General features: G+C 47.3%; 1 protein-coding gene and 1 non-coding gene across 2 annotated transcripts in view; both read right to left on the reverse strand.

Moving 5' to 3' along the window:
• The window catches only part of LOC138965367 (GRIP1-associated protein 1-like), a 49318-nt gene that overhangs the window by 12829 nt on the left and 9334 nt on the right, over window positions 1-27155 (reverse strand). Inside the window, exons 8-20 of the mRNA XM_070337507.1 lie at window positions 27103-27155; window positions 26167-26229; window positions 23967-24025; window positions 23459-23506; window positions 15370-15401; window positions 14907-14954; window positions 14145-14244; window positions 7002-7079; window positions 6423-6557; window positions 4815-5057; window positions 3341-3454; window positions 2304-2447; window positions 1-75 (exon numbers count right to left, since the gene is read on the reverse strand). Of these exons, the coding sequence (XP_070193608.1) occupies window positions 1-75; window positions 2304-2447; window positions 3341-3454; window positions 4815-5057; window positions 6423-6557; window positions 7002-7079; window positions 14145-14244; window positions 14907-14954; window positions 15370-15401; window positions 23459-23506; window positions 23967-24025; window positions 26167-26229; window positions 27103-27155 (1192 nt within the window). The remainder of the gene's footprint in view (window positions 76-2303; window positions 2448-3340; window positions 3455-4814; window positions 5058-6422; window positions 6558-7001; window positions 7080-14144; window positions 14245-14906; window positions 14955-15369; window positions 15402-23458; window positions 23507-23966; window positions 24026-26166; window positions 26230-27102) is intronic.
• LOC138965733 (5S ribosomal RNA) lies at window positions 22209-22327 on the reverse strand. The gene has a single exon (XR_011455506.1). It is a non-coding gene; the product is annotated as a 5S ribosomal RNA (ribosomal RNA).

Raw genomic sequence — 27155 nt, forward strand, 5'->3', positions numbered from 1 at the left:
CTGGTTGAGGGAGGACACGGTTGATTGAAGATTGCTGCTCTCTTCTTGAAGCTTGGTTTCCTTTGCCTCCCACTCCTGTGGCAATAAACACCAATGTCACACGCTTTCCTTCTTTGCCACTACTAAAGCAAACGTGTGCAAGATTGTATGTTACACGCTTTAGGAGCATGGCAAGAACGGATTCAAACTTGAAATCGTCCCTCCAAAAGCCAAAAAATTAACACACGACTTTTATTTCTCCTGCTGTTATCGTTTCTTCTCTTTACACATTCTTCAACGCTCAGAATACTGAAAACGGCATCCCAGACGACAGTACTGTTTTCATACGTGAATTTAGCTGCCCTTGGAAAGTGGCTAGCTCAGGAGGCCTGTTAGTCTGAAACTGTAAGGACAGAGTTCTGAACATACCGTATTTGACGGATTACAAGACGCACCGTTTTATAAGCCGCACCCCTGACTTTTAAAAAAAAATTTGGGACGGGCCACGTATAGGCCGCGTCACTATATTAGCCGCCGTCGAAAAAAAATATAATCAGATCGTGTCAATCAATCAAAACAACCAGGCAAACGAAAGTACGGTATTTGGCGAAATCGGCTCCGAGAATAAACAAGTGAAACAAAGAAGAAAAGTGAAAAAGTTTGAAGAAAAATATCACACACACACAATTTGTAACCAACACACACATGTAGTCCCGCCCAGAATAAGCTTTTTTGGGATAATTTTCCGCACATTTTGAGCAGACGAAAACACAACATGGCGGCTCTCGCTCCTCCAACTATCACGAGACACAAAAAACGAAATCGCGCGCGGGTGAGATCCTGATACATCCGGTGTTTCTCTGTACTCTATCTTGTCACGACGACTTGTTGACAAACGAAGATTCGCGAAAGAAAGAGAAAAGCGCCGAGTCTTGAGTAGAGAGCTAATAAAGTACCGGTAATCGCTAATCGAGCGAAATGAAAATCCGCGGTGACTTCCATTAGGTGAATGCTATTCAAGTTTAGGTAACGTTTTAGCCGCATCTTTTTATAAGCCGCAATGCGATTTTTTTTTTTTTAAAAGTCGCGGCTTGTAGTCCGTCAAATACGGTACATGACAAAGATCCCGGAATGAACAAACATTTCGCGGATGCAGACACAGAAAGACGTCATGAAGAATGCGATGCTTCAAAAGACACAGACTGTGACGATGACTGTGACGTCATTCACATACACCGAGACGTCATTCACAGTTGTTCGGTCACTTCCGTCAAAAAGTAGATCTCTCCACAATGGCTGCTCCTGTGTTTAGGTTTGTCAAGCTTGAGTGCGCAAAACGTGTTTGTTCTCTCCTCTGTTGAAGCTGTGAAACATAAATGCTATTCCGACTTGGCTGTGTGACAGAGTTTTGTTCCACACTCGATTAGCTGATGTCTAACTCAGCCTGACCGCTTCGTTAGACAATCAACGTAATCTCTTGTGGAAGAAAACGTCTGTCACAAGACCAAGTGGCAATAGCAGGTATTACTAGCACTCAACACCATGGGTTTTTATTAATGTCCAGTCTTTCTCTATGCTACATGCACCATACCATTCACACTTGAAAAGAAACAGTTAACATAGGTCTTGGTCAATGGTTGAATCATACCATTTACACTTGAAAAGAAACAGTTAACATAGGTCTTGGTCAATGGTTGAATCATACCATTTACGTTTTGAAAGAAACAGTAAATATTCTAGCTGCTGGCACCATGAAATAAAGAAGATGGAAAGGGTGACACTGAGGACAGAACAAAACTTGACAAAATTATTTCAGCTTTTGGTCACTTTGGCAAATTAATCTGTCAAAGATATTGTTTCAGCTTTTGGTCACTTTGGCAAATTAATCTGTCAAAGATATTATTTCAGCTTTTGGTCACTTTGGCAAATTAATCTGTCAAAGATATTGTTTCAGCTTTTGGTCACTTTGGCAAATTAATCTGTCAAAGATATTATTTCAGCTTTTGGTCACTTTGGCAAATTAATCTGTCAAAGATATTATTTCAGCTTTTGGTCACTTTGGCAAATTAATCTGTCAAAGATATTATTTCAGCTTTTGGTCACTTTGGCAAATTAATCTGTCAAAGATATTATTTCAGCTTTTGGTCACTTTGGCAAATTAATCTGTCAAAGATATAAATCCAAGCAATGCCCCTGTATTTCGTTTGTTTCATTTCTACAACATAAACATTTGTAGCAACATAAACAATGACATAAATAACTTAAAGTTGGCAGTCTGTTTTTGAATTTCGATCTCAGGCACATTTAAAGTGCAATACACGTACCTTGATTTGTTCTTCGTGGGCCTCTTTCATGTGCAGCAGCTCTGAGGTGTGTTCTTCCTTCAGTGTCTGTATTTCAGAGTGGTGCTGGTGCTGCAAGTCTTCCCTCGTCTCCTCCAGCTCTTTGCGGGCCGCCTTCAGCTGATCCTACACAGTGGACACAAGAATAGAGTTAACACCTTCAGTGTCTGTATCTCAGAGTGGTGCAGGTCTGCCCTCGTCTCCTCCAGCTCTTTGCGGGCCGCCTTCAGCTGATCCTACACAGTGGACACAAGAATAGAGTTAACACCTTCAGTGTCTGTATCTCAGGGTGGTGCTGGTGCTGCAGGTCTTCCCTCGTCTCCTCCAGCTCTTTGTGGGCCGCCTTCAGCTGATCCCACACAGTGGATACAAGAATAGAGTTAACACCTTCAGTTAAGCCTGGTGGGTAAAAAGTGGAGATTTTTCCGATCTCCCAGGTCAACTTATGTGCAGACCTGCTAGTGACTTAACCCCAGTCGTGTGTATAAGCAAGCACAAGACCAAGTGCGCACGGAAAAGATCCTGTAATCCATGTCAGAGTTCAATGGGTTATAGAAACACGAAAATACCCAGCATGCTTCCCCCGAAATATAGAGTGCTGTCCTTTCTGCGCCGAGCGGCTACATTTCAGGGGTCTCTCATATTTCGTACTATGCGCCTTGAGTCGCCTTGTGGTGAGATATGTGCGCGATATAAATTCTCGTATTATTATTATTATTCAGTGTCTGTATCTCAGAGTGGTGCTGGTGCTGCAGGTCTTCCCTCCCCGCCAGCTCTTTGCGGGCCGTCTTCAGCTGATCCTACACTGTACCACTGTACCACGTAAGCTGATGGAAGTCTCAGGCCTTGAAAAACACTAATACACACCTGCAGAAAAAAGACAACAATAACAAAATTGGGTAACACGATTCTGTCGCTGCACGCTATCCCCAGGGAGAGCAGCCCGCATTACCTTGAGGACATTCCCCAAGGACAATAAGATATAGTAATACCAATAGCAATAGCAATAAGAGCAGTACCTCTGTCTCCGTCAGCCTGCGTTCCAGCCATCCCTTGGTGTCTTCCAGTGACCGCACTTTGTTCTGCAGCTCTTCCAACAAGGGCTGTGTTTTGCTCAGCTCTGCTACTCTATCCTGCAATCATCATCATCATCATCATCATCATCATCATCATCATCATCATCATCATCATCATCATCACCATCATCATCATCATCATCAATCCCCTGACTGGATCATCAATCATCATCATCATCATCATCATCATCATCATCATCATCATCATCATCATCATCATCATCATCATCATCATCATCATCATCATCATCAATCCCCTGGCTGGGACAATGGTCGGGGGGACGTGAGGACAGAAGAGGCAGAAACCTTTCTCCAGGCTATTCTGTTGAAGCCAATCACTAGCGATGGTAGTGTCGGAAACAGATGCTCCTGTCCAAGTGTTTCACACACAGCCCTCCCTAATGATTGGCCCCTCCAATGTTTGGCAGAGGTTTTGCAAGAAAAGGTCACTCTTCCACAACACATACAAACCCGACAGAGTTATTTCCAAAAATCGGCTATTCAAAATGTAAAACAAGAAGGGCAAAGCCCATACGACTCACATCCTTGACCTTGACCTTTACATGACCTTGACCTTCAAACCTAGCAATGACATCATACACTAAGAACTGCTTTACACATTTTTCCTACCAAAATACATGTGACCTTGACCCAAGGTCATCCAAGGTCATGCAACACAAAGCTGTTAATTCAAGACATAGGAAGTACAATGGTGCTTATTGGCTCTTTCTACCATGAGATATGGTCACTTTTAGTGGTTCACTACCTTATTTTGGTCACATTTCATAAGGGTCAAAGTGACCTTGACCTTGATCATATGTGACCAAATGTGTCTCATGATGAAAGCATAACATGTGCCCCACATAATTTTTAAGTTTGAAACAGTTATCTTCCATACTTCAGGGTCAAGGTCACTTCAAAATATGTATACAATCCAACTTTGAAGAGCTCCTGTGACCTTGACCTTGAAGCAAGGTAAACCAAACTGGTATCAAAAGATGGGGCTTACTTTGCCCTATATATCATATATAGGTGAGGTATTGAATCTCAAAAACTTCAGAGAAAATGTGAAAAATGTGAAAAATAGCTGTTTTTTAGACAACATTTATGGCCCCTGCGACCTTGACCTTGAAGCAAGGTCAAGATGCTATGTATGTTTTTTGGGGCCTTGTCATCATACACCATCTTGCCAAATTTGGTACTGATAGACTGAATAGTGTCCAAGAAATATCCAACGTTAAAGTTTTCCGGAAGGCCGGACGGACGGACGGACGACTCGGGCGAGTACATAGACTCACTTTTGCTTCGCATGTGATCTGGATCTAACCTCCAGCTTAGCGATTTCATCCTGCACAGCTTTCACAAAATGAGTAAATAAGAATGTCACAATTTCAAAATGAAAAAAAATGGATCTAACCTCCAGTTTAGCAATTTCATCGTGCAGAGCTTTCACTTCTTCCTGATGCTTCTCCTCGGCAGCCATGGTCTGCTGGCGGTGTGCATCATACTCCTTCTGATACTTGATGGCCAGTTCGTCCAGCAGTGCTTTGCGTTTCTCCGCCACCTTATTGGCTTCTTGCAGTTGCTGGATCTGAGTGTCACGCTCTTTCTGCGCTTCTTGTAGCTGTGCAATAGTTTCCTGGCCTGCCCGCTGACTTTCCTGTAAAAAGCAAGGAAAATTAGGTATGTCGAAATCGTTACAGATAATGAATTTGATTGTCATATTGTTGAAATCATCACAGTTAAATGAATTTGATTATCGTCGAACGCTGAAGAAGAATAAAAAGAAGAAGAATTTGATTATCATAACGCAATGGCAAAACAAAACAAAACCAACAATTGCTCTGTAACTTGACCACTCAAGCACATCAAAATCAGCCTCTTTCCAATTCAAAAAGCTTCATAAAAAGTTAACAAAATCAAAATTTAAGATCACAGACAACCATACGAGAAGTCATACCAACAGAAATGTGTATGTGTGTGTACAGCACACCGTCTTGTACCTCCTTCTGCCCTGCCGAAGTCGGGGTATCCTTTTTAATCCACCGAACAATTAATATCCACAGCCATATGTGTGTCTCCTGCCTCCGAACACACACGCTACAGAGCTCGACTCAATGTGCGCAGTTTCGTATAAAAATTATTTTCCAAATTTCCCCACTGTGTTTTATAAAATAATCATATTATGAAAGCACATACATTCTTATCTTAGTTGTTATGTATTCATTGTTAGAAAACATCGGCATTATTCATGTTTTACTTTAAACGCAATCATTGTTATTTATAGATCACAGGCACTTGATTTAAGTAGGTCACACACGTGTAAATGTTGTGCCCAGTCCTTGTTTTTGTTTCTGTTATTATTTTAGTTAGCAGGTCTAGTTGAGCACGTATTAAGTATCATGTACCCACTACTAGTCATTGTGCATTTTAGTTAATGGACTGATGATGTCATTTGTATGGAGTCGACGCACGTGCGAGGATATGTATGTGTGGGAGGGGGGGGGGGGGGGGGGGGGGGCGCGGGAGATGGAAGCTTGCTGTATGTTATGTAATGTATATATTGTGTGTGATACGTGGAAATGTGATACTATTTATTTGCATGTATGATACAGGTACAAATGTGATAATTGTAGGCTTATACTAGTGATTACTGTGTGTGATACATGAAATGTGATATGAATGCTGTTTTTATATGTTATACTCTTACTTTCTCCCAAGCGCAAGACAAATTCTTCTATGAAAATTGAAGCCAATAAAATTTGAGTTTGTTTGAGTTTGGACATGTGTCAGTCTGAATGTGCGTGCCAGTGTTTGTGTCTGAATGGGGGTGGGTGCACCTGCACAAATACCTGTGAATGTATAATTATGTGTGTGCTCCTCTGTGTGCTTTTGCAGCCCGAGTTTGGGAATCGTTTTGATAGATGCGGTTTTCACTCCATTCACTCTAGCCAAGCACACCCAACATACGCGGCTATAAAACTATTCAATAACAACTGAATCCCAATAAAAGAAAAATGTGGACCTGTAGCTGTGCAGCCAGATCGTCATTCTTCTGCCTGAGTGCGGCCAGCTGAGTGTTGAGCTCCTTGACCTCCTGCTGGAACTTGTGGCTCTGTTCCTGCAGCTGGTGACTCCCCACGATGCCTGCCGTGTCCACCTGACAACAGCACAACACAACATTATCATAATCCTACATAACTTGTGGCTCTGCTCCTGCAGCTGGTGACTCCCCACGATGCCTGCAGTGTCCACCTGACAACAGCACAACACAACATTATCATGATCCTACATATGTAAGAGAGACCACCCATTACATAACTTAACCATACACTCCCACGTTAGTACATGTATATCATGTAAATGAGGTCATGTCAATGTAGCCAGGCAGGGACCTAATTTTTCACTGCTCATGGTGAACAAGTCACATTCAGATAACAAAGTTGTATTGAACCTTACTGAATTGAATAAAATTAATTTCATTGCTTATTTTTGATTTTTTTCAATTATGCTGTGACATTATTTGAATATGATTCCGGGGAAAGAGTCTGAAGTTCAATGACTGCATAAGACTGGATTAACTATGTATATTTCACTGTGTCACCTGTTTCTGTAGTTCTTCAACTTTTCGCTGCAATCCGTGTGTGTAACCATCTGAGGAAGTTTTCAGACTCTCCTGCGCCTGAAAAAACCCACAAATCGTACAGTGATGACAAATGAAAGAGAAATACACTAAAAATGGCAAACGTACAGAAACAAACACATACAACTTGATTTGAATGCAAGCAAAAGTTTAAAAAAATTTTTTTTTAATTTTTTTAAAATTTTATTTTTTCCCCCTCCCTCCCCTCCCCCCCCCCCCCCCCCCCCCCCCCCCCCCCCCCCCCCCCCCCCTTTTATGAATGTGTATCACTTTTAGTCTAGTATGCCTGTGCCCTTGACATCATCCAACCTTTCATTCATTTCCGTTCCTATAGTTCCTTCCCTTTTTTGCGTGTTTCCCCTCCATTTTTGTTCAAACCTTGTTCGTTCCGTGTTGCGTCTGCTTTTTGTTGTCTTTTGTGTTCTTGTTTTTCCTGATAAAGCTTCCATAAGCGAAAATTCGTACCGTCTTGTCTCGTTCTTGTATCGGCGAGTACAGTATTCCTTTGTTTTTTAACTTTGTTCATCTTACCACAGTCACTTCGTTGTTTAGACTACATTTTACAGCAAGGTCTATATAAAAGTCAATCACTGTTGAAAATAAAAAATTCCAAAACAGAGAGACTGCTTACTTTTCAAAATTCAGAATCAAAAAACAAGAATATAAAATTTCAAAAATAAATTTTCATTTAATTAATATACTTACCAACTCACATAGATAGCAATAACTTCGTTTGGTTGCTAAGACATTGAAGCACTCTTACATGGTTACATGGGGAGATAACTCTAAAGAAAAACACCCATCCGCCATATAAGGCCTGGGTCGCGGTAGTTATCTCCCCTACCGGCGCCCGCGCATGCGCAAGCCGTATACCGGTAATACTCATTCCGTTCTGAAAACCCATATCCCTTTAAATAAATTGCGGGGAAGGCTGGGAGGGAATTCAATATGTGAGTTGGTAAGTATATTAATTAAATGAAAATTTATTTTTGAAATTTTATATTAAATTACATATTCTTACTCAACTCACATAGATAGCAGATTGCTAATCTAGGTGGTGGGTAAAAATATATACTCACAATTAACATCGAGAAAGCATCTGTCCCGCAGCCACCATGGCTGGCAGGCCAAATGTTCCATCCATACGAGAACTTGCGATATCCCGCAAGTAAAAGTTCATGAACACATCCTCAGATGCCCAGTAGGCTGAGTCCATGACTTCTTGAAGTCTTCTGGATCGTAAGACCGCTGAAGACGATGCCCAAGCTCTAAGCTCGTGAGTCCGTGCTGACCGGAGAGGAAGGACTGACTGCCCCCCCCCTTCTCTTTGCCACCAAATGTAAGCCTGTCTTACTAGGGTGGAGACCCATCTCGCCAAGGTTGACTTAATTATGTCCTTCTCCCTCTTCGTATTGACTGATAGGAAAAGAAGCTTTTGACTGGAGGATCTGATCGGATTTGAACGAGACAGGTATGCTCTCAGTACTCTCACAGGACAGTTTGCAATATCCGGGTCTGAAGGAGCGAGAATGGAGCTCAAAGGTTTGATCTGGATTAATGGCGAGGGTTTATCTGGTTTTTGGTTTTTTGCTAAAAACTTCGCGCAAAACCTAAGTATGACCGAACCGTCCTTTTCAAAGGACACATCGCGAGGTGAGCCTGACAAGGCGTGAATTTCGCTACCCCGTCTACCTGACGCCAACATGACAAGAAAAACTGCCTTTCGCGTAAGATTCGCCAGACTGGCAGAGCATAAGGGCTCAAAGTCTTGAGTTCTTAAATATTCCAGCACTAAGGGCAGATCCCATGCTGGAATAGCGGATCTCGTTTTGTCAAAACGAAGGGAAGCTCCCTTTAATACGCTAGTAATGAAACCTTCGCGTGATATAGAATGTCCTAGCTGTTTCAAGGTAACTGAAATAGCTGACCTACGGACTTTCAAAGAAGCCGGCGCGGCGCCCTGACTAGCTAGCCAAGACAAATGATTTGCCACTTGAATAGATCGGGGTGACGTAGGTTTCACTCCGTTAGCCTTGCACCATTTAAGCCACGCCAACCAGTGAGAGGTATAAACTGACGACGTAGAACCTCTATGAGACGCCTGAATCAAATCGATAGTAGCGTCTGACGCACCTGATCTTTTCAATGATTCCCGCACAGAATCCAACCGTGCAGGGCAAGCCACTGCGGATTCTCGTGGGGAATGCCCGATCGAGGCTGTACCAAGTCGCCTCTTTTGAGATCTAGAGGAAGAGGTGGGCCGTTTGACAGCCGCAGAAGGTCCGGGTACCAAGGCTGTCCCGGCCAGTTTGGTGCCACTAGAATCAGAGATGGTCTTTCCATGTCTGCCTTTCGCAGGACCCTCCCTAGGAGGGGAATGGGAGGAAAAGCGTAGGCGATCAGCCCGCTCCAAGAGATTTCCAGAGCATTGACTTCCCACGCTTCGGGATCTGGAAATGGGGACACGAAAATCGGCAGACGGCGTGAGAACCGTGTGGCGAATAAGTCTATGGACGGCTTCTCCGCTTGGGCCCAGAGGCGAAGAAGCGCTTGATGAGTGATCGTCCACTCCGTGTGTACTATCTTGGAAGACCGACTCAGAGAGTCTGCCAAGACATTCAGCCTTCCCGGAAGGTACTTTGCTGACAAAACTACACCGTGATTGTGACTCCACATCAAGATCTCGCATGCCCTGTGCGACAGGGGCAGAGAGCGAGACCCTCCTTGTCTGTTCAGATAGGACACTACTGTGGTGTTGTCGGAGTGAACTAGAACATGTTCCCCCTTGACCAAGGGTAGGAACTCCGTCAATGCTAGAAAGACTGCTTCTAACTCTAGCAGATTTATGTGCCATTTGACTTGCGCCTGGTCCCAGAGACCAAAGGTCGTGTGACCTTCCAGGTGAGCCCCCCACCCCTCGAGAGAGGCATCTGTGAACAAGTGCCTCGAAGGCGGGGAAAGAACTATGGGAACTCCCTGCGAGAGCCAAGCTGTGACCAGCCACTGTTTGGTCGTTTCTATAAACCAGTCCTGAAGTGGGACTAGAGTCTCCCAGTCCTGAGACTGAGGGTCCCACCTGGAGTTCAGTGCCTCCTGAAACGGGCGCTTGTGAAGCCTGCCCAAATGAGTCAGAGGGGACAGCGATTCCATCTGGCCTAGGATGGAAGTCAGAGACCTGACCGAAGCCATAGACAGAACCGCCGTGGCATTTATGTGATCCCGGATCTTGCTTATTCTCCTCTGAGTGGGCTGAACTGTCCATTTCACAGTGTCGAAAACCATTCCCAGATACGTAAAGTTCTGGGAAGGTGTCAACTCGGACTTCTTGCAGTTGATCATGAAGCCTAGCTCCGCTGCCTCCTGCAACACAGTCTGTGTGTGCCTGAGGCACAGAGATTGCGCCTGATTCTGAATTAGCCAGTCGTCTAGGTACGTCCGTAGACGAATACCTTGACCTCGGATTAGAATGCAAAACTGGCGAACCACCATCGTAAAGATCCAGGGAGCCAAAGAAAGGCCGAAAGGAAGCGCCCTGAATTGAAAAATCCTGTTGCCCCAAACAAAGCGGAGCCACTTCCGGTCTGTTTGGTGCATCAGGATGTGGAAGTAAGCGTCGGAAAGATCTATGGAGGTGACCCAATCGCGTGGCCTGAGGGCCTGCCTCACTGAGGTGGGAGTCTCCATGGTAAACTTGATCTTTCTCAGAAAAAGATTTAGCTGAGAAAGATCCAGCACCGGACGCCATCCTCCCGAGGCTTTTGGAACGACAAACAGACGTCCGTAAAAGTCTGGGGAGGCATGGTCCCGAACTTCTTCCACTGCTTGCTTCTGAATGAGAAGTTCTACTTCGGCCTGAGCGGCCTCTCTGGCTTCCGGTCTGGCCGGAAACCGAAAAGACGGAGGAGTTCTGGTCAATGGAGCCTTTTGAGAACTCCACAGAAGCCGGAACCCCGATCTGAGCACTCCTGCAATCCAGTGGTTGTTTGACTTTCTTAACCATGCTGGTAAAGCCCGAAAAAGGCCTCCCGCCACCGTAATCGTGGGGGGAGCAGGAGTGCTGAGATCGGGGGGGCATCATTGGGGGTTAGGCTTTCGACCTGACCCCCTCTTCCCGAAGGAAGGCTTGTTCTTGGGGTAAGGTCGCGACCGGTTCCCTCCTCGCGAAGCTGAACCCCTGCTCGGCTTATGACCAGATTTGGAGGAACCCGAGAAAGACTGGGCAGGTGGACCGCTATGCTTAGCTTGCTGCTTCGAAAAGGCAAACTCAGAAAGCTTCACAAATTGCAAATCTTTGTTCTGCTGAGTTTGCTTCTGAAGCGCGTCCAGAGTGTCCTGTCCGAGAAGGGAACCTTGTAGGATCGGAGAGACCCTGAGCGATTCAAGAATGTTCTTGTCTTGTAGACGAGAGCCCGACAGCAGAGCTTCACGTCGCCAGAAGACGGCCTGTGCATACAACTTTGCAGACAAAGCCATTTGTTCTGCGGACACCCTTCCTAAGGTCGCAAAAAGGAGCGAAACGTCCTTAGGATCCGCGTCATGCCTGAACTCGAAAGGGTTCAGAGAGGATGTCACTGCCCGAGAGAGGGAACGAATTAAAGTGTCAGTCAGAGACGATAATTCCAAAGCAGAGCGGCCGCATTCTTCAACGGCAATGAGATCTTTCTCTTTACAACCAGAAAGCCTCTCTTTGCTGTAGCCGTCTTGCCTAATGGAAGCCAGTTCCGGTGAAACCGGAAGTGAAGCCGATGGTAAGGCAAAGGACGAAATCAAAGGTCTGCTAGAAGTAGCGAGACGAAGCTTCCGCTGAGCGGCCGAAGCCGGAACCGCGCGACCGGAAGCAGCCAGCCAAGACTGAGCCCCTGCAGGAGCGTCCCCATGAGCTGATAACAGCGGAAGAGGAACATCGCCCTGAAACACTTTCGCAAGTTGATAGGCCACAGCAGGTGACTCCAAAAACTTGAAGTTCTCAGTCCGCTCTTGAGAAGGGGCAAAGTCAGCAAAAGCTGATGGAGGAGGAGCAGCGGAAGTGGTTGCCGCAGCCACCCCTTCCGGGAAGTAGCGTGCAGTAACCTCTGCTGCCAAAGACAACAAAAGATGTAGCTTAGCCGGAAGTCGGCGAGAAGCTTCCTCCTCTGCATCTGATGCTTCTTCCTCCACATCCTGTTCATCCCCAACCGAAGCATCATAGAGATCAACTGGGGGATGACCAGCAGAACCGACATCCGGTGAGGCAAAAAGAGCCGGAACCGGAAACGGTTGTGAAAAATTTCCGGAAACCGGAAACCCGTGGATTGAACCACCATCCGGCTGTCCAACGCCAGTAGAACTGGGAAAGGAAGCGGATGTAGCCTGAGAAAGGCTAGCGGAAGCCGCAACAGCGGAACCGGAAGCCACAGGCTGATGAATGACTCCCGCCAGCAACGAAGTGCTAACAGCGGAAGTCAAACCTCTCCTGCCACCGGAAGCCGCCCCGACTGGAATTGAGGGGGCGGAACCAGCAGAGGATCCTCTCCTGCCACCGGAAGCCGCCCCGACTGGAATTGAGGGGGCGGAACCAGCAGAGGATTGACTAGCATGAGCATCGACCGGCCCCAATAAATTGGAACCGGAAGATCCTGTAACCTGTCTGCCAGCAGCCGCCCCGACTGGAATTGAGGGGGCGGAACCAGCAGACACATGCCCTTCACATCCCATTCCCAGGACCGTGAAAACGGAGCCAGGTTGGTCTGTGGAAAAACCCTTACGGTCAGTGTGCAATTCCGCCGAAACGGAAACCGACTTCAAAGGTTTGCGTACTTCGCCAAGAACACCCGAAAGTGCTGATGTCCTAGACTCAGACAAAAACTTGTCAAAAGATGAGTCCGACATATCCAACACCGTCGTTGGATCTGCCACCACGCCAGCGGACGTGACCGTAGCAGTAGGTTCAGAGCGAACCCGCGCAAGCGAGGAAACATTAGTAACACCCGAAGGACGAGACAGAGCAGCATGTTGGGCTATTTGTCTTTCCGACGAGATCAACTCATGCACTTCTGTTTTGAAAGACGATAAAATCGCTAGCAAATCAGTCTTAGACAAAGATGAATCTGCGCTAGGCGCTTGAACTTTAGTGGAAGGTGCCGAAAAAGGCTCGGTTGGTTTGTCAATCGTAACTGAAAACAAATCATCATTTGCCGGGTTGAAAACAGAGACAGAAACGTTATCCGCCGGTGGAATTTTCTGAGTCCGAGACGGAGTGGTAGTAGCCACCTTAACTTTGGATTGGGGCGTTTTGCCTGATTGAGAGCTAGGAGAGCAAGCCTGTCTGGTCGAACTCCGAGTTCTTTCTCTCTCCTTATCTTTCGGTTTGTCCGCCATATTGGATGACAAAAATGAACCAAAACATAAGACGCAAAACGTTCCAAACAGTTAATAAACCGCGTCTCGGTAATAAAAAAGAAAGATCTCACCCAATACTTGGAGTAGTGAAGAAGACAACGAAAGCGTAACCAAGGTCCGATGGTCAAACACCAACGTGAATACCAGCAGATACAAAATTGAAGACAGAGTGCAACACACGTCTTGCTCCGTGCGTTGAAGAAGAAGGAATGAGTATTACCGGTATACGGCTTGCGCATGCGCGGGCGCCGGTAGGGGAGATAACTACCGCGACCCAGGCCTTATATGGCGGATGGGTGTTTTTCTTTAGAGTTATCTCCCCATGTAACCATGTAAGAGTGCTTCAATGTCTTAGCAACCAAACGAAGTTATTGCTATCTATGTGAGTTGAGTAAGAATATGTAATTTAATTGTAGTTTAAAAAAAAAATTTAAAAAAAAATAAAAATAAAAAAAAATAAAAAAATAAAAAAAAATAAAAAAGAATTGTAGTTTATTGGAGTGTTTAAATATTGAGAAAACAAAACGTTACATTTACAGTACTCTGACCCAGTGGTCTTTGAAGCAGACACACAAACAAACGTTCTGATAACCTACAATTCTTGTTTTTAACGTTACATTTACAGTACTCTGACCCAGTGGTCTTTGAAGCAGACACACAAACAAACGTTCTGATAACCTACAATTCTTGTTTTTTGATGCTGAAAATAAAGCCATAGCATCTAACCTCTCTGGCTTTTTCCAGTTCTTGCTGCAGTTTGCTGATCTGGTCGTGGTAATATTTCTGATCTCTGTCCCGTGCCGCCTGCAACTCCTCTGTCTTCTTCCTGTTTTGTTAAAACAAATTCAGCGTCAGTTTGTGTACATCTGTTTTTTCAGTAAACCTTTTTCTTTCTCTCTATGTATTCTTGATCCCTCCTACTAGTGTGTGAGACTGTAGTGTTCAAATTGGAACCAGGACAATTTTCAGATCTGTTCATGGGTGTACTTCTTCTTCCTTGAATGGTCTTCTTCTTCTTCTTCTTCGTTCATTGGCTTAGACTCCCACGTTCACTCATGTTTTTAGCACGAGTGGATTTTTACGTGTATGACCGTTTTTACCCCGCCATTCAGGCAGCATACGCCGATTTCGGGGGAATGGTCAGAAACCTCTCCTCTGAATGCTTAATTAATCAGACACTGAAACAAGGATACATGAAAAAGTCTGAAAAGGGCCCATGGTTCCAAAATAATACACTACTTCGGAGGAAGGAGCACAAAGAAAGCTCTGAAATTATGTCTTGGAGCTCACAAGAAAGTCTGATTTCAGCCAAAAGTCTGACGATTCTCATGTGTGATTAATGCTTGTATGTGGTACGTTACTCTGCATATTGTGTTGATCCCTTGAATCCCACTCTGCCCAAACAACTCAATGAGTTTAGGTAACAGTCAGTCAGTCATCAGTCAATGACAATTTCAAACTAAAAGTGACCTTTTTCAAAGTACTTACTTGCTGTCTTCGAAGAGGTTCTCTTTTTCCGTCTGCAGCTGCAGAAAACTGAAACAAAATCACACTTTTGTCAGACAGACATATGAAAGTATCGTAGGTTCACAAATACAATCATGCAACACACATATGCCTATGAAAACAACACACATATGCCTATGAAAACAACACACATATGCCTATGAAAACAACACACAGTTGCCTATGAAAACAACACACATATGCCTATGAAAACAACACACATATGCCTATGAAAACAACACACATATGCCAATGAAAAAAACCCACATATGCCTATGAAAACAACACACAGTTGCCTGTGAAAACAACACACAGTTGCCTATGAAAACAACACACAACCCTCCTTCTCACACACACACAAACATGTGCGCATTCACAAACTTGGCAGTGCGCATGCGCACGTACACACACACACACACACTCACACTTTCGCAGAATGTCATACCTGTCCTGTTTCTTTTTCAACTTTTCTCCAAGCTGCAACAAAGACAAAACAAGCTTGATACAGACATAATCTCACACTCTCACTTTGGTATTACTCCACAAGACATTCTTCATCTTCACTATTCTCATAAACAAACCACTCTCATTGGTCATGGTGTATGTGTGTATGTGTGTGTGTGTGTGTATGTGTGTGTGTGTGTGTGTGTGTGTGTGTGTGTGTGTAGAGCGATTCAGAGTAAACTACTGGACAGATCTTTATGAAATTTGACATGAGAGTTCCTGGGTATGATATCCCCGGACGTTTTTTTTCATTTTTTCAATAAATGTCTTTGATGACGTCATATCCGGCATTTTGTAAAAGTTGAGGCGGCACTGTCACACCCTCATTTTTCAATTAAATTGATTGAAATTTTGGCCAAGCAATCTTTGACGAAGGCCGGACTTCGGTATTGCATTTCAGCTTGGTGGATTAAACATTAATTAACTATTTTGTTCCTCACAGATATAACCAACATAAAACACCCAAAAATAATGAAGATCTCTAAAAAAAAAAAAACACTCTGAATCAATGCTCCCCGAAATGATGCCGATAAAAGAAACACTGACAGAAATCAATCAATTACACGGTCAATAGCGGAATGACACGTCACAACCCATAGCGGAATGACACGTCACAACCCATAGCGGAATGACACGTCACAACCCATAGCGGAATGACACGTCACAACCCATAGCGGAATGACACGTCACAACCCATAGTAAGAAAATTCATCATGTTCTTTGAAAGTACCTCACACACAAAAGGTACACCAATTTATAAACTAAATGTAACACCAACAGATTTTCTACTGTCCCATCAAAGTACCCGAGATGCACATTACTGGCTCAAACCATCAAACTAAACTTAATACAGTGGAACCCCCCTTTTAAGACCTCCAAACATCTGAGAAAATCAGGTCTTAAAAAGGATGTAAGGCTTCTTTTTAAGCCTACTGTCTATATGATACTTACCGAGACAGTACTATTCTTGCACATTATCTATTATAGGCCGAAAAAATTGGACAAAACGCTGAGTGGGTACAATTATCTCCCATAACCATGCGCCACCGTGGATCCCAAGCACTGTCCGAGTGCTTCCCCCTTACAGGATGTAGGTGGCGCGTCCTCTTTCTTTATGAGCTGCAGACCCTCAAAAAGCCCATAACATATCAAGAGGGGAGGCGGGAGGGAAACTCTAATAGTACTGTCTCGGTAAGTATCATATAGACAGTAGGCTTAAAAAGAAGCCTTACAGTCAATATAACACTTACCTCGACAGTACTATTCTTGCACAGAATACCAGAGTGGTGTGAGGGTGATATGTAGAGTATTAAACTCCTTAATCAAAATCACTTAAATCCAAGGATTAAGATACCCAGGCAATTTTCGAACAGTACTACCGTAAAAGAAAATATACCCAAGAAACATACCTTAGACTGACGTGACCATGCTAGCAACCACTGCTGTGTGGTGAACTCAATGTCAAAGTCCAGGCCACTCAAAGCTTGAATACCACTGAGTCTACGGCAAGTGGCTAAAGCGATGAGGAACAATTAGTCTTAAAAATCAGCAACTTCATACTGATGCCTGCCAGGGGTTCAAACTCATTGCTACGCAGGAGTTTGAGGACCAGAAAGACATCCCCCTTGGGAAATGAAACCCGAGGTTTAGACACCGCTGCATTGCTAATACCCGAAAGGACATTAGCGATGAGGGAGGACCTGATCAAGTGTTCAGTTCTGCGACCAGTAGCGGCCGCAATCGTGGAAGCGATGGCAGATCTGTATCCAAGAAGAGTCTTAGAAGAAAGACTCTTCTTTTGATACACTTCCACCAGGAAGTTGGCCAAGTCCTGTGTTGAGGGATAAAGCGGCTTTATCCCCTTGGACAAGGCGAAGGTGGCCCAAGCTCTCCAGCGTAAGTCGTAGAGCTGATTAGTTGATCGCCTCTTAGCGTTCAAGGAAAACTCTACTGAACTCTTGTGCAATCCTAGTGCAAGCAGTTTGGAGCGCACAAGAGCCATGCGGTCAAGCACAGACTCTCTGGACGTGGATGAGGGAGGCATGATCGAGGCTGGAGCAGACCTCCCCCGTCCAGATCCAGAGGTAGAGGGTCTACGTGGGTGAGACCGCGAAGATCTGGAAACCACGGAGCTGTTGGCCAGTAAGGCGCGACCAAAATCAGTCTTGGTCGTTCCTGCAGATATTTTGCCAGCACCCTCGGAATCAGAGATGTCGGGGGATAGGCGTAAGCATCGAGGAGCCTCCACAAGAGAGTGAATGCGTCCAAGTGGAACGCATTCATGTCTCGAAAGGGGCTGACGTACCTGGGAAGCCGAGCGCTGAATCGAGTTACGAACAGATCGATCAGAGGACGGTCCCACCTTGCCCACAGACGCTGTAGAACGTTGTGAGCGATGGTCCATTCTGTGGAGAGAACCTGATCGCCCCGACTGAGAATGTCGGCCAGGGCGTTCAGTTTCCCCGGAACGAACTGGACTGACATCCGGACCTGATTGGTCTGGCACCAGAGCAGAATCTCCTCCGCCAACAGGGAGAGGGACCGAGAATTGGTGCCCCCCTGGTGGCGAAGGTAAGCTAAGCATGTGGTGTTGTTGTCCCCGTTGAAAATCAGAGGGGCCAAGGACAGGCCGAATGGGAGGGCCCGAAACTCGAACACCGTGCCCTCCCAAACGAACCGGAGCAGATGTCGGTACCCCGGGGCCACCAGGATGTGGAAGTAAGCATCCTGGAGGTCCCAGACATGGCCCAATCGTTTGGCCGGATGGCCAACCGGACCGACGAAGGGGTTTCCATCTTGAATTTGCACCTGTGAAGGTACAAGTTCAAGGTGGAGAGGTCCAACACCGGCCTGAACCGGCCGTCCTTTTTGGGGACGGTGAACAGGCGGGAGCAGAACCCCAGAGAAGGCTGAGAAAGGGGGTAGACCGCCTTCTTCTCGACCAACGAGTTCACCTCGTCCTGAAGAGCCTGCCATCTGGCAGGCTCTCGAGGAGGGGGGAACGTCCAAGGTAGAGCGGACAATGGAGGTTGTGACGACAGCGGTAGAGAAAACCCCGACCACACCACCCTCAAGAAAAACTGGTTGGAGACCAGTCTGCCCCACATGCCGCGGGCCCGAAAAAAGGGAACCGACGGACGAAAGAGGGGCAACTTGAGGGGGCGTCAACGTAGGGCCGGGACTCACTGAAAATTCTGCTGGCGGGCAGGCGCAGGCTTGCGACCACCCCCCCTGGTGGTGCTGCTTCCCCTTACCTGTCTGAGCACCCTTCGTCTTGCTTGGGAACGCAACAGGCGCCTAAGAGGAGGAAGAAGGAGGCAGTGAAACTGGCTTCTTCTTCTTCTTCTGAGGCTGGGAGCTGGAGGTGACTGTAGCACTTCTCTTACTCCCCGCCGCTGTCGCCGAAGCAGCGAGGCCAACCATCAGAGAATCAGTGTTCCTCTGGCGTGTGGACTCCACCACAGAACGAACAGTGTCCGGATGAAAGAGGGAAGAAGGCTGAGGAAACGTATTCCTCAGACTCTTCCTCATATCCGGAGGCACTATAGGAGTAGGCAGAAAATGATCACGGAACAGGGCCAATAAAGTGGACCCGTGTTCCAATGGCCAATTCTGCCGCAGACGTCACGCACGATCGCACGGCATGCAAAGCCCGATCCACTCGAACCGTGTCAAGGACCCGAGTGGAATCGGACTCTGCCCAATCGGGAGGGTCCAACAGTGTGGACAGCGTGCTCATCCATGTCAAGGCCTGTGATTGGGCCTCGACTGTGGAAGAAACGGTGGCCTCAAGATTGTGGAACGAAGCAGAGCTCAGTTCCACCTTCTTGACCGAAGGCACCTCCCCAACGAACACATCACCGTCAGCCCCACCCTAAACACTCGAAGTCTGGAAAGGGAGAGTTCGAGAGTCAAAGGGAAAAGGGAGGGACGAAACAGATTGGACACGAGGAAACAGTGGAGGTGCGCCTCCCGAAGGAAAGCATGGCACTGAACCCGCGTCCTCCCGAGGAACATAGGTCGCGTTTGCACGTGAATCTGTACTCCTCAGGCGATGTGCTGCCGCTTCCACCGTGGCACTTAGACTAGGGTGGAACGCGAATTGCCGGCGGCCGGATCGTTCATAAAACGAGCCGCCGGCAGACGCGGCGTGAGCCTCCCGCGCCCGGGCCGAAGCGGACTCAAAGGACGAGAGGGCGTCTCAGGGAAGGACGTCCTGAAACTGTTCAAACGTCCTTCTAGCTGTGCGAGGACGAGCCTCCTGCCTCTCGTCCTCAGACCCCGGGTCCACGTCCTGTGTGTCAACACTAGACGACAGACGCTTAAGAGAGGCACCCGTGACGTCAAGACGCCGCGTGATGTCTGTCATGTACTGTTGGAAAGTACGAAGCATAGCTTCGGAAGTTCCATCAGAAACCGGCAAGGGTAGAGGTTCAGTGTTAACCTCAGGGCGACCCTGATCCTCCTCCCTATCGTCCTCCGACTCACTCTCCTCTTCACTTCCCGACAACTCCTCAAAAGCAGGAGTGTAGGGAGCTTGAGGGGGAAGAGCCGAAAGCGATGAAGCAGGCTGTGAAGAAACGCCCACAGAAGCAAGAGGCCGCGAAGACCCCTGCCCCAAAGACGAAACGTCTCCAGCAGCCGAAGGGGGAGAAAAACAACAACCCTGCGACTGTTGGGTCAGCCCAGCCAACGAACCCCCCGCCATTTATAGACTGAACAGGAACCCATCGGGTCTGATCAGAAAAGAAATGGTCCGGTCCGGTCGGGGGTGCCGATCCGGTCCGGTAGGGTGGTCCGGTCCGGTGCCGTACCATCCGGAGGTCCCGTTCAGCACCGAACCATCGTACCCACAGAAGTGTTCGGGTGGTTAGGTCCGGACGTGGACATACCGTACCATCCGGACCCGTAGGTCCGGTGGTCCGGTATGGTCCGGTTCGGTGCCAGACCATCCAGACCAACAGAGGTGGTCGGGTGGTCCCGCACCGGACCATCCGGACCCGTAGGTCCGGACCCGTAGGTCCGGTACCATCCGGAGGTCCTGTTCGGCACCGAACCATCCGTACGCACAGAAGTGTTCGGGTGGTTCGGTCCGGGCGTGGACGTACCGTACCATCCAACAGAGGTGGTCCGGACCGGTCCGGTAGGGTGGTCCGGTGTTCCGGTCCGGTGTTCCGGTCCGGTCCCGTACCATCCGGAGGTCCCGTTCGGTACCGAACCATCCGTACCCACAGAAGTGTTCGGGTGGCTCGGTCCGGACGTGGACACACCGTACCATCCGGACCCGTAAGTCCGGTATGGTCCGGTTCGGTGCCAGACCATCCGGACCAACAGAGGTGGTCGGGTGGTCCGGTCCGGACCGGACCACCGGTCCAGCACCGGACCATCCGGACCCGTAGGTCCGGTCCGGTCCCGCACCATCCGGAGGTCCCGTTCGGCACCGAACCACCCGTACCCACAGAAGTGTTCGGGCGGCTCGGTCCGGACGTGGACATACCGTACCATCCGGACCCGTAGGTCCGGTTCGGTGCCAGACCATCCGGACCAACAGAGGTGGTCGGGTGGTCCGGACCGATCCGGTAGGGTGGTCCGGTGTTCCGGTCCTGTGGTCCGGTCCCATACCATCCGGAGGTCCCGTACGGCACCGAACCATCCGTACCCACTGAAGTGTTCGGTCCGGACGTGGACCTACCGTACCATCCGGACCCGTAGGTCCGGTGGTCCGGTATGGTCCGGTTCGGTGACAGACCATCCGGACCAACAGAGGTGGTCGGGTGGTCCGGTACCGGACCATCCGACCCCGTAGATTTGGTCCGGTCCCGTACCATCCGGAGGTCCCGTTCGGTACCGAACCATCCGTACCCACAGAAGTGTTCGGGTGGCTCGGTCCGGACGTGGACATACCGTACCATCCGGACCCGTAGGTCCGGCATGGTCCGGTTCGGTGCCAGACCACCCGGACCAACAGAGGTGGTCGAGTGGTCCGGTCCCGACCGGACCACTGGTCCGGTACCGTACCCTCCGGACCCGTAGGTCCGGTGTGTTCCGGTTCGGTGCCAGACCACCCAGACCAACAGAGGTGGTCGGGTGGTCCGGTCCCGACCGAAACACTGGTCCCGTACCGTACCATCCGGACCCGTAGGTCCGGGGGGTCCGTCAAGGGCCAGAGGTACTGTCCCGTACCATGGGTCCCGTCCGGACCAAACCCGGAGGTCAAGTCCAGTCGGGACCCGTGGGTCCGGTTCGATCCCGACCCGTAAGCCTGGAACGTTCCGGACCCTTGGTCCGGACCATCCGTCACCCGAACACCAGACGCTAAGGAATGGCGTGGGGTCAAGACGGTCCGGTCGGAGGTGTCGGTCTGAGCAACAGAAACAATGTTCCCGTCGCCCTGACCATTCGACAGAAGTACCACGTTCTGTCGAACACCTCCACGTCCAGTAACTAGTCGGCCGGAGCGTTTCAAGAGGGACAGCCACCAGTCACACGGACGTCAGAGGGAACCGTAGTAGCAGTGGTCGTAGGCACGAAGCCTGAAACCCCTGCCCCCACAGGACCGCCCTGAACGGGGTCAATTCGCATCCCAACCCCAGCGGGGAGGGAATTCAGAGACCCCGTCATCTCCTCCGATCTCCCCCCCCAGGAGGCCGAAACTACTGTCAAAACAGCAGCAGACGACCCAGCGAGGGAGTTCAGAGGAGGACCCGTGTCCCTCCTGGCTTCCACAGCGGTGGAAACCGAGGAGGGCACAGGAGAGGCACCGGAAAAGGAAGATTTTAATGCCAACTGCACCCGGTGTTCCCAGGCGGTCACCCATCCAAGTACTAACCGGGCCCGACGTTGCTTAACTTCGGTGGTCGGACGAGAACCGGTGTTTTCAACGTGGTATGGCCGTTGGCTGTCAAAACCTGAGTCTCTCCAGTAGCCCCTAGATCGGATTCACCAACCCCCAAAGAGGGTTGGGAATCGACCTGCCCCCGGATTCGAGCCAGGGGGGAGAAGGAAACCTTCCCCCCAGGCTTGAAACCGGGAGGAGCTGAAGCCTGAGACTGAGGACCGGACAACGGCGTCGAAGGGGGGGAAGCCTGTTCCACTGAAGGAGAAGGAGAAAGAAGCTTTTTCTTTCCCCTCGACCTTCCCCGAACCTTCGACGGCGCAGCCCCGCCCGAAGTCCCAGGCTCAAGCCCAGCCTGTTTGAGCAAGCTCGCATTGAGCTTGCTCAAACAGGCTTTCTCCGCCCTCCCTCGCCGCAAACGCAAAGCGTTTGGGGAGGGAGAGTCGGAGCGCCGAAAGATCCCCTTCTCCGTGCGTAAAACATGACGCTGGGCGCCCGGAGAAGGGTTGCCCCCGGCAGACTCTGGTTCCGTAGAACCAGAGCCCAAAACAGGACGAGACATCCTACCTCGCCCTGTACGTACCCTTAAAGACCGAGAATTAACAAAATTCAAAGAAAATTTAGGTCAATACTCAAGTGAATGCGGCGAAACGAGAAGCAGACGACCGGTCACCACGAAGTAGGACGGGAGGCACGCCGAGTCCGCCACACAAAAACGGAGGCACAAGTTGAAGGAAACACAACGTAGCCTCAAGCCAGAAGTGGAATAACACACAATAATCCAACAGGTGATAGTCCACACAGAAAAGGAGCCTCTTAGTCCAAAATAATCCGGGAGCGTAGCAGAAACACAGCCGGTCTGACACGCGCGAAAAAAGAAAGAGGACGCGCCACCTACATCCTGTAAGGGGGAAGCACTCGGACAGTGCTTGGGATCCACGGTGGCGCATGGTTATGGGAGATAATTGTACCCACTCAGCGTTTTGTCCAATTTTTTCGGCCTATAATAGATAATGTGCAAGAATAGTACTGTCGAGGTAAGTGTTATATTGACAGTAGGCTTAAAATGGGGGTAATTTTACAGAGGTTATGAACAGAAAGTCTGAGAAAACAAGGTCTCAAAAAGGAGGGAGTCTTAAAATGGGGTTCCACTGTAGTGTGTTTAACATCGCCAAGGAAACCAAACATGTCTTACCTTCTCAACTTCCTCTTCCAGACTGCTCATTTGTTCTTTAGACTTTTTCTGGAAAAAGAAAGGAGGTAAAATCAAAACAATGAATTTGTACAATTCATAATTTTCTGGAATATATTTTGTTTCTCCTTCATACAAACAAACACAAGTATGGTCTCGATCGATCTCCCTCTCGTTCTCTCTTTGTGTGTGTGTGTGTGTGTGTGTGTGTGTGTGTGTGTGTGTGTGTGTGTGCATGTGTGTGTGTGTGTGTGTGTGTATGTGTGTGTGTGTGTGTGTGTATGTGTGTGTGTGTGTGTGTGTGTATATGTGTGCGTGTGGGCATGCGTGCATGCATGAGTGCGTGCGTGCATTTGAGTCTATGCGTTTCAGTGAGCACTCTGTATTTTGATGTGTTTGAATGTATTGACTGTACTCAAGCCAAGCAACCTTCCTGTGTATTGTACGTGGTTGTAATTAAATGTTATGTCTTTTTTTTTATCTCTGTTACAAGCAATAACTTAATACTCACCAGCTGCTCTTTCAACAGTCTCTTCTCCTCACCCTCAGTATCCAGGTTAAGCTGAAGATCTGCAACACATACAATCAGCTCTTGACATTTCAAGAATCTTTTAACTTTTATACTGATGAGTAAAACAGTCAGCGTCACGCTCTGCTATGGCTTTCGGTCTTATCTGCAGAGACGACGTATCCAACTTCTTCTTCTTCTTCTTCAGCGTTCCAGAATTGTCTGGTTACGTGTGAGCTCGTTTGCCCATTTGGGTTCCCCACACTATACTCTGAGAGCATAGTCAGCTTCACTTCGCTTTCGTTGAGTACCGTATTTTCCGGGTTACAAGGCGCTACAGCGCATAAGGCGCACCCCCTTCTTTTTAAACAAAATTGTAATCCAGTCACCCATTGGGCGCAGGGGGCCGATAGGGCGCACCAAAATTAAAAAAGTATACCGGTAACAAACGGTCGAAGAATGAAAATAAGCCGCACATCAAAGGAAGAATACAGAGTGGAAATATGTGTGCTCTGTGTGTGCGGCGAGATCAAAGGCAGGTCCATTGTGATAGCTGGGTTGCCTTGTTTAGACACTGACCTTCTTCCCAGGGGTCAATGACCCAGTTTTTGCTATGAGAGGTGGTTCCCCTTTCATATGAGAGAGGAAACACTTCCTGCCCCCGGGACCGAGTTTAACCTTTTAACTACCAAGTTTATTGTTGTGTAGACTCCCTCAGCTCCCAAGTTATTTTGAGCAGAGACGGTCAAAAACGGGTATGCGTGTTTAAATTATTATTACTCAGTTTCTCTTTGTCAGATTGATAAAAAAAATTGGTATGTTATTGGATAGGGATCAAACTTCAAAGAGTATGTGTTCTTCTTCTTGGTGGTATGTATGTCGCAGTGTTATCATGATTTATCTACCTGTTGACCTGTCAATAAAGTTGAAAAATTACGCTTACTTGTTGCTCCGGTATATCATCCGTTTCGCTGTCACTTGTTGATATTCATTGAACAATCAAAGTAGGTCAGATCAGCAGTGTTCACAGAAATGCTGATGTCGAAGCCAGAATCTTCTAATTGATGTCTATTTTCGTGGAGATAATCCAGCATAGTCATGAAATCAGGATCACTGTCATGTCGGCACCAAGCGCCCAACAAATTTGGTGAAAAAAGATCGATTGTAACTCTCACAGAGATCGAAAGCACATGGGGAAAAAACAAGGCGGAAGTGAGACAATCCCACAATGCATTTGCAACCGTCTTATTACTACTGCTCGCGCACAACAACCGCAAACAACCGAAACAGACGCTACACCGGCGAGGGGCGGTATCGGGCGGTATGGGAATGGCGGCAATGGCGGAAGACGGGCGGTATCGGGCGGTATGGTAGTTAAAAGGTTAACCTATGGGGCGGTCTCTTTGATGTCTTGAGAGGAAACTTGGCCAGGGTAGTACCTAGTAGCTGAAACATGCATTATCACAAGTTGTTTGACTGGTACTCAGGCGGTCTCTTTGATTTTTTTCGTATTTCATACACGGATTAGGCGCTTCGTTATACAAGACGCAGGGGTCAAACTCGAGGAAAAAAGTCGCGCCTTATGACCCGGAAAGTACGGTAGGCATGCTGGGTATTTTCGTGTTTCCATAACCCACCGAACTCTGACATGGATTACAGGATCTTTTCCGTGCGCACTTTGTCTTGTGCTTGCGTGCACACACGAAGGGGGTTAAATCACTATCAGGTCTGCACATAAGTTGACCTGGGAGATCGGAAAAATCTCCACTCTTAACCCACCAGGCGGCAGCGACCGGGATTCGAACTCACGACCTCCCGATTAGGAGGCCGACGTCTTACCACCACGCCCCTGCGCCCGTCGACGTATCCAACACAACAATAGTAGCTATAAATGTCTCACAGAAAATATTTGAGAACATAACTTGTTGAAACAATAACTCATAAAATGGCATTCTAAACAACAAATGTTCACACTTACAGATAGAGAGAGAGAGAGTAAGAGAGAGAGACAGAGACAGACAGTCATTTAGTCAGTCAGACGGACAGACAAACAGACACAGAGAGAGACAGAGACAGACAGACAGACAAACAGTCATTTAGTCAGTCAGACGGACAGACAAACGGACAGAGAGACATACAGACAGAGAGACAGACATGGACATACACATATATATATATATATATACACACACAAATTCCATACCATTAACTTTTTCAATCAGCTCTTCCAACTTTTTCTGGGATTGAGCCAGGCTGTTGTCTGTAGCTGTAAACAAAAATACCCCATCTTACATGGTGATAAAGGCTATTCAAAGTCAAACAAACAAAAATACCCCATCTTACATGGTGATAAAGGCTATTCAAAGTCAAACAAACAAAAATACCCCATCTTACATGGTGATAAAGGCTATTCAAAGTCAAACAAACAAAAATACCCCATCTTACATGGTGATAAAGGCTATTCAAAGTCAAACAAACAAAAATACCCCATCTTACATGGTGATAAAGGCTATTCAAAGTCAAACAAACAAAAATACCCCATCTTATATGGTGATAAAGGCTATTCAAAGTGAAGCAAACAAAAATACCCCATCTTACATGGTGATAAAGGCTATTCAAAGTCAAACAAACAAAAATACCCCATCTTACATGGTGATAAAGGCTATTCAAAGTCAAACAAACAAAAATACCCCATCTTATATGGTGATAAAGGCTATTCAAAGTCAAACAAACAAAAATACCCCATCTTACATGGTGATAAAGGCTATTCAAAGTCAAACAAACAAAAACAGATTTGTGCACATAGCAAACCTAGTAATATTACTCAATACATGTATTATTTTGTTGTATCCATGTCTACATCATTTATTTTGAACACAAGCATTTAGTACTGAGACTGGCAGAACAAATATTTGATGGCAATCCTATCAATCTGTTCCTTTATAGACAGTTTAAAACTGTCTTAGCCTTTGCTGTAAAATTCAAGATTAATATTATCAAAGCATCATGTGTTTGTCTATCTTTTGCACACAAACACATATGCACACACTAAATTCTCTTCACTCTCTCTCTCTCTCTCACACACACACACACACGCACACAGGGATTTCATTTAAAATGACCATACTTTTGTTCATACCTGTTGTTTGAGCATCAATGTCAGCTTGACCTTCCACTTCTCTTCTGTCTTCA

This window comes from Littorina saxatilis, linkage group LG4, assembly GCF_037325665.1.
Source record: "Littorina saxatilis isolate snail1 linkage group LG4, US_GU_Lsax_2.0, whole genome shotgun sequence".
Classification (NCBI taxonomy): Eukaryota; Metazoa; Mollusca; class Gastropoda; order Littorinimorpha; family Littorinidae; genus Littorina; species Littorina saxatilis.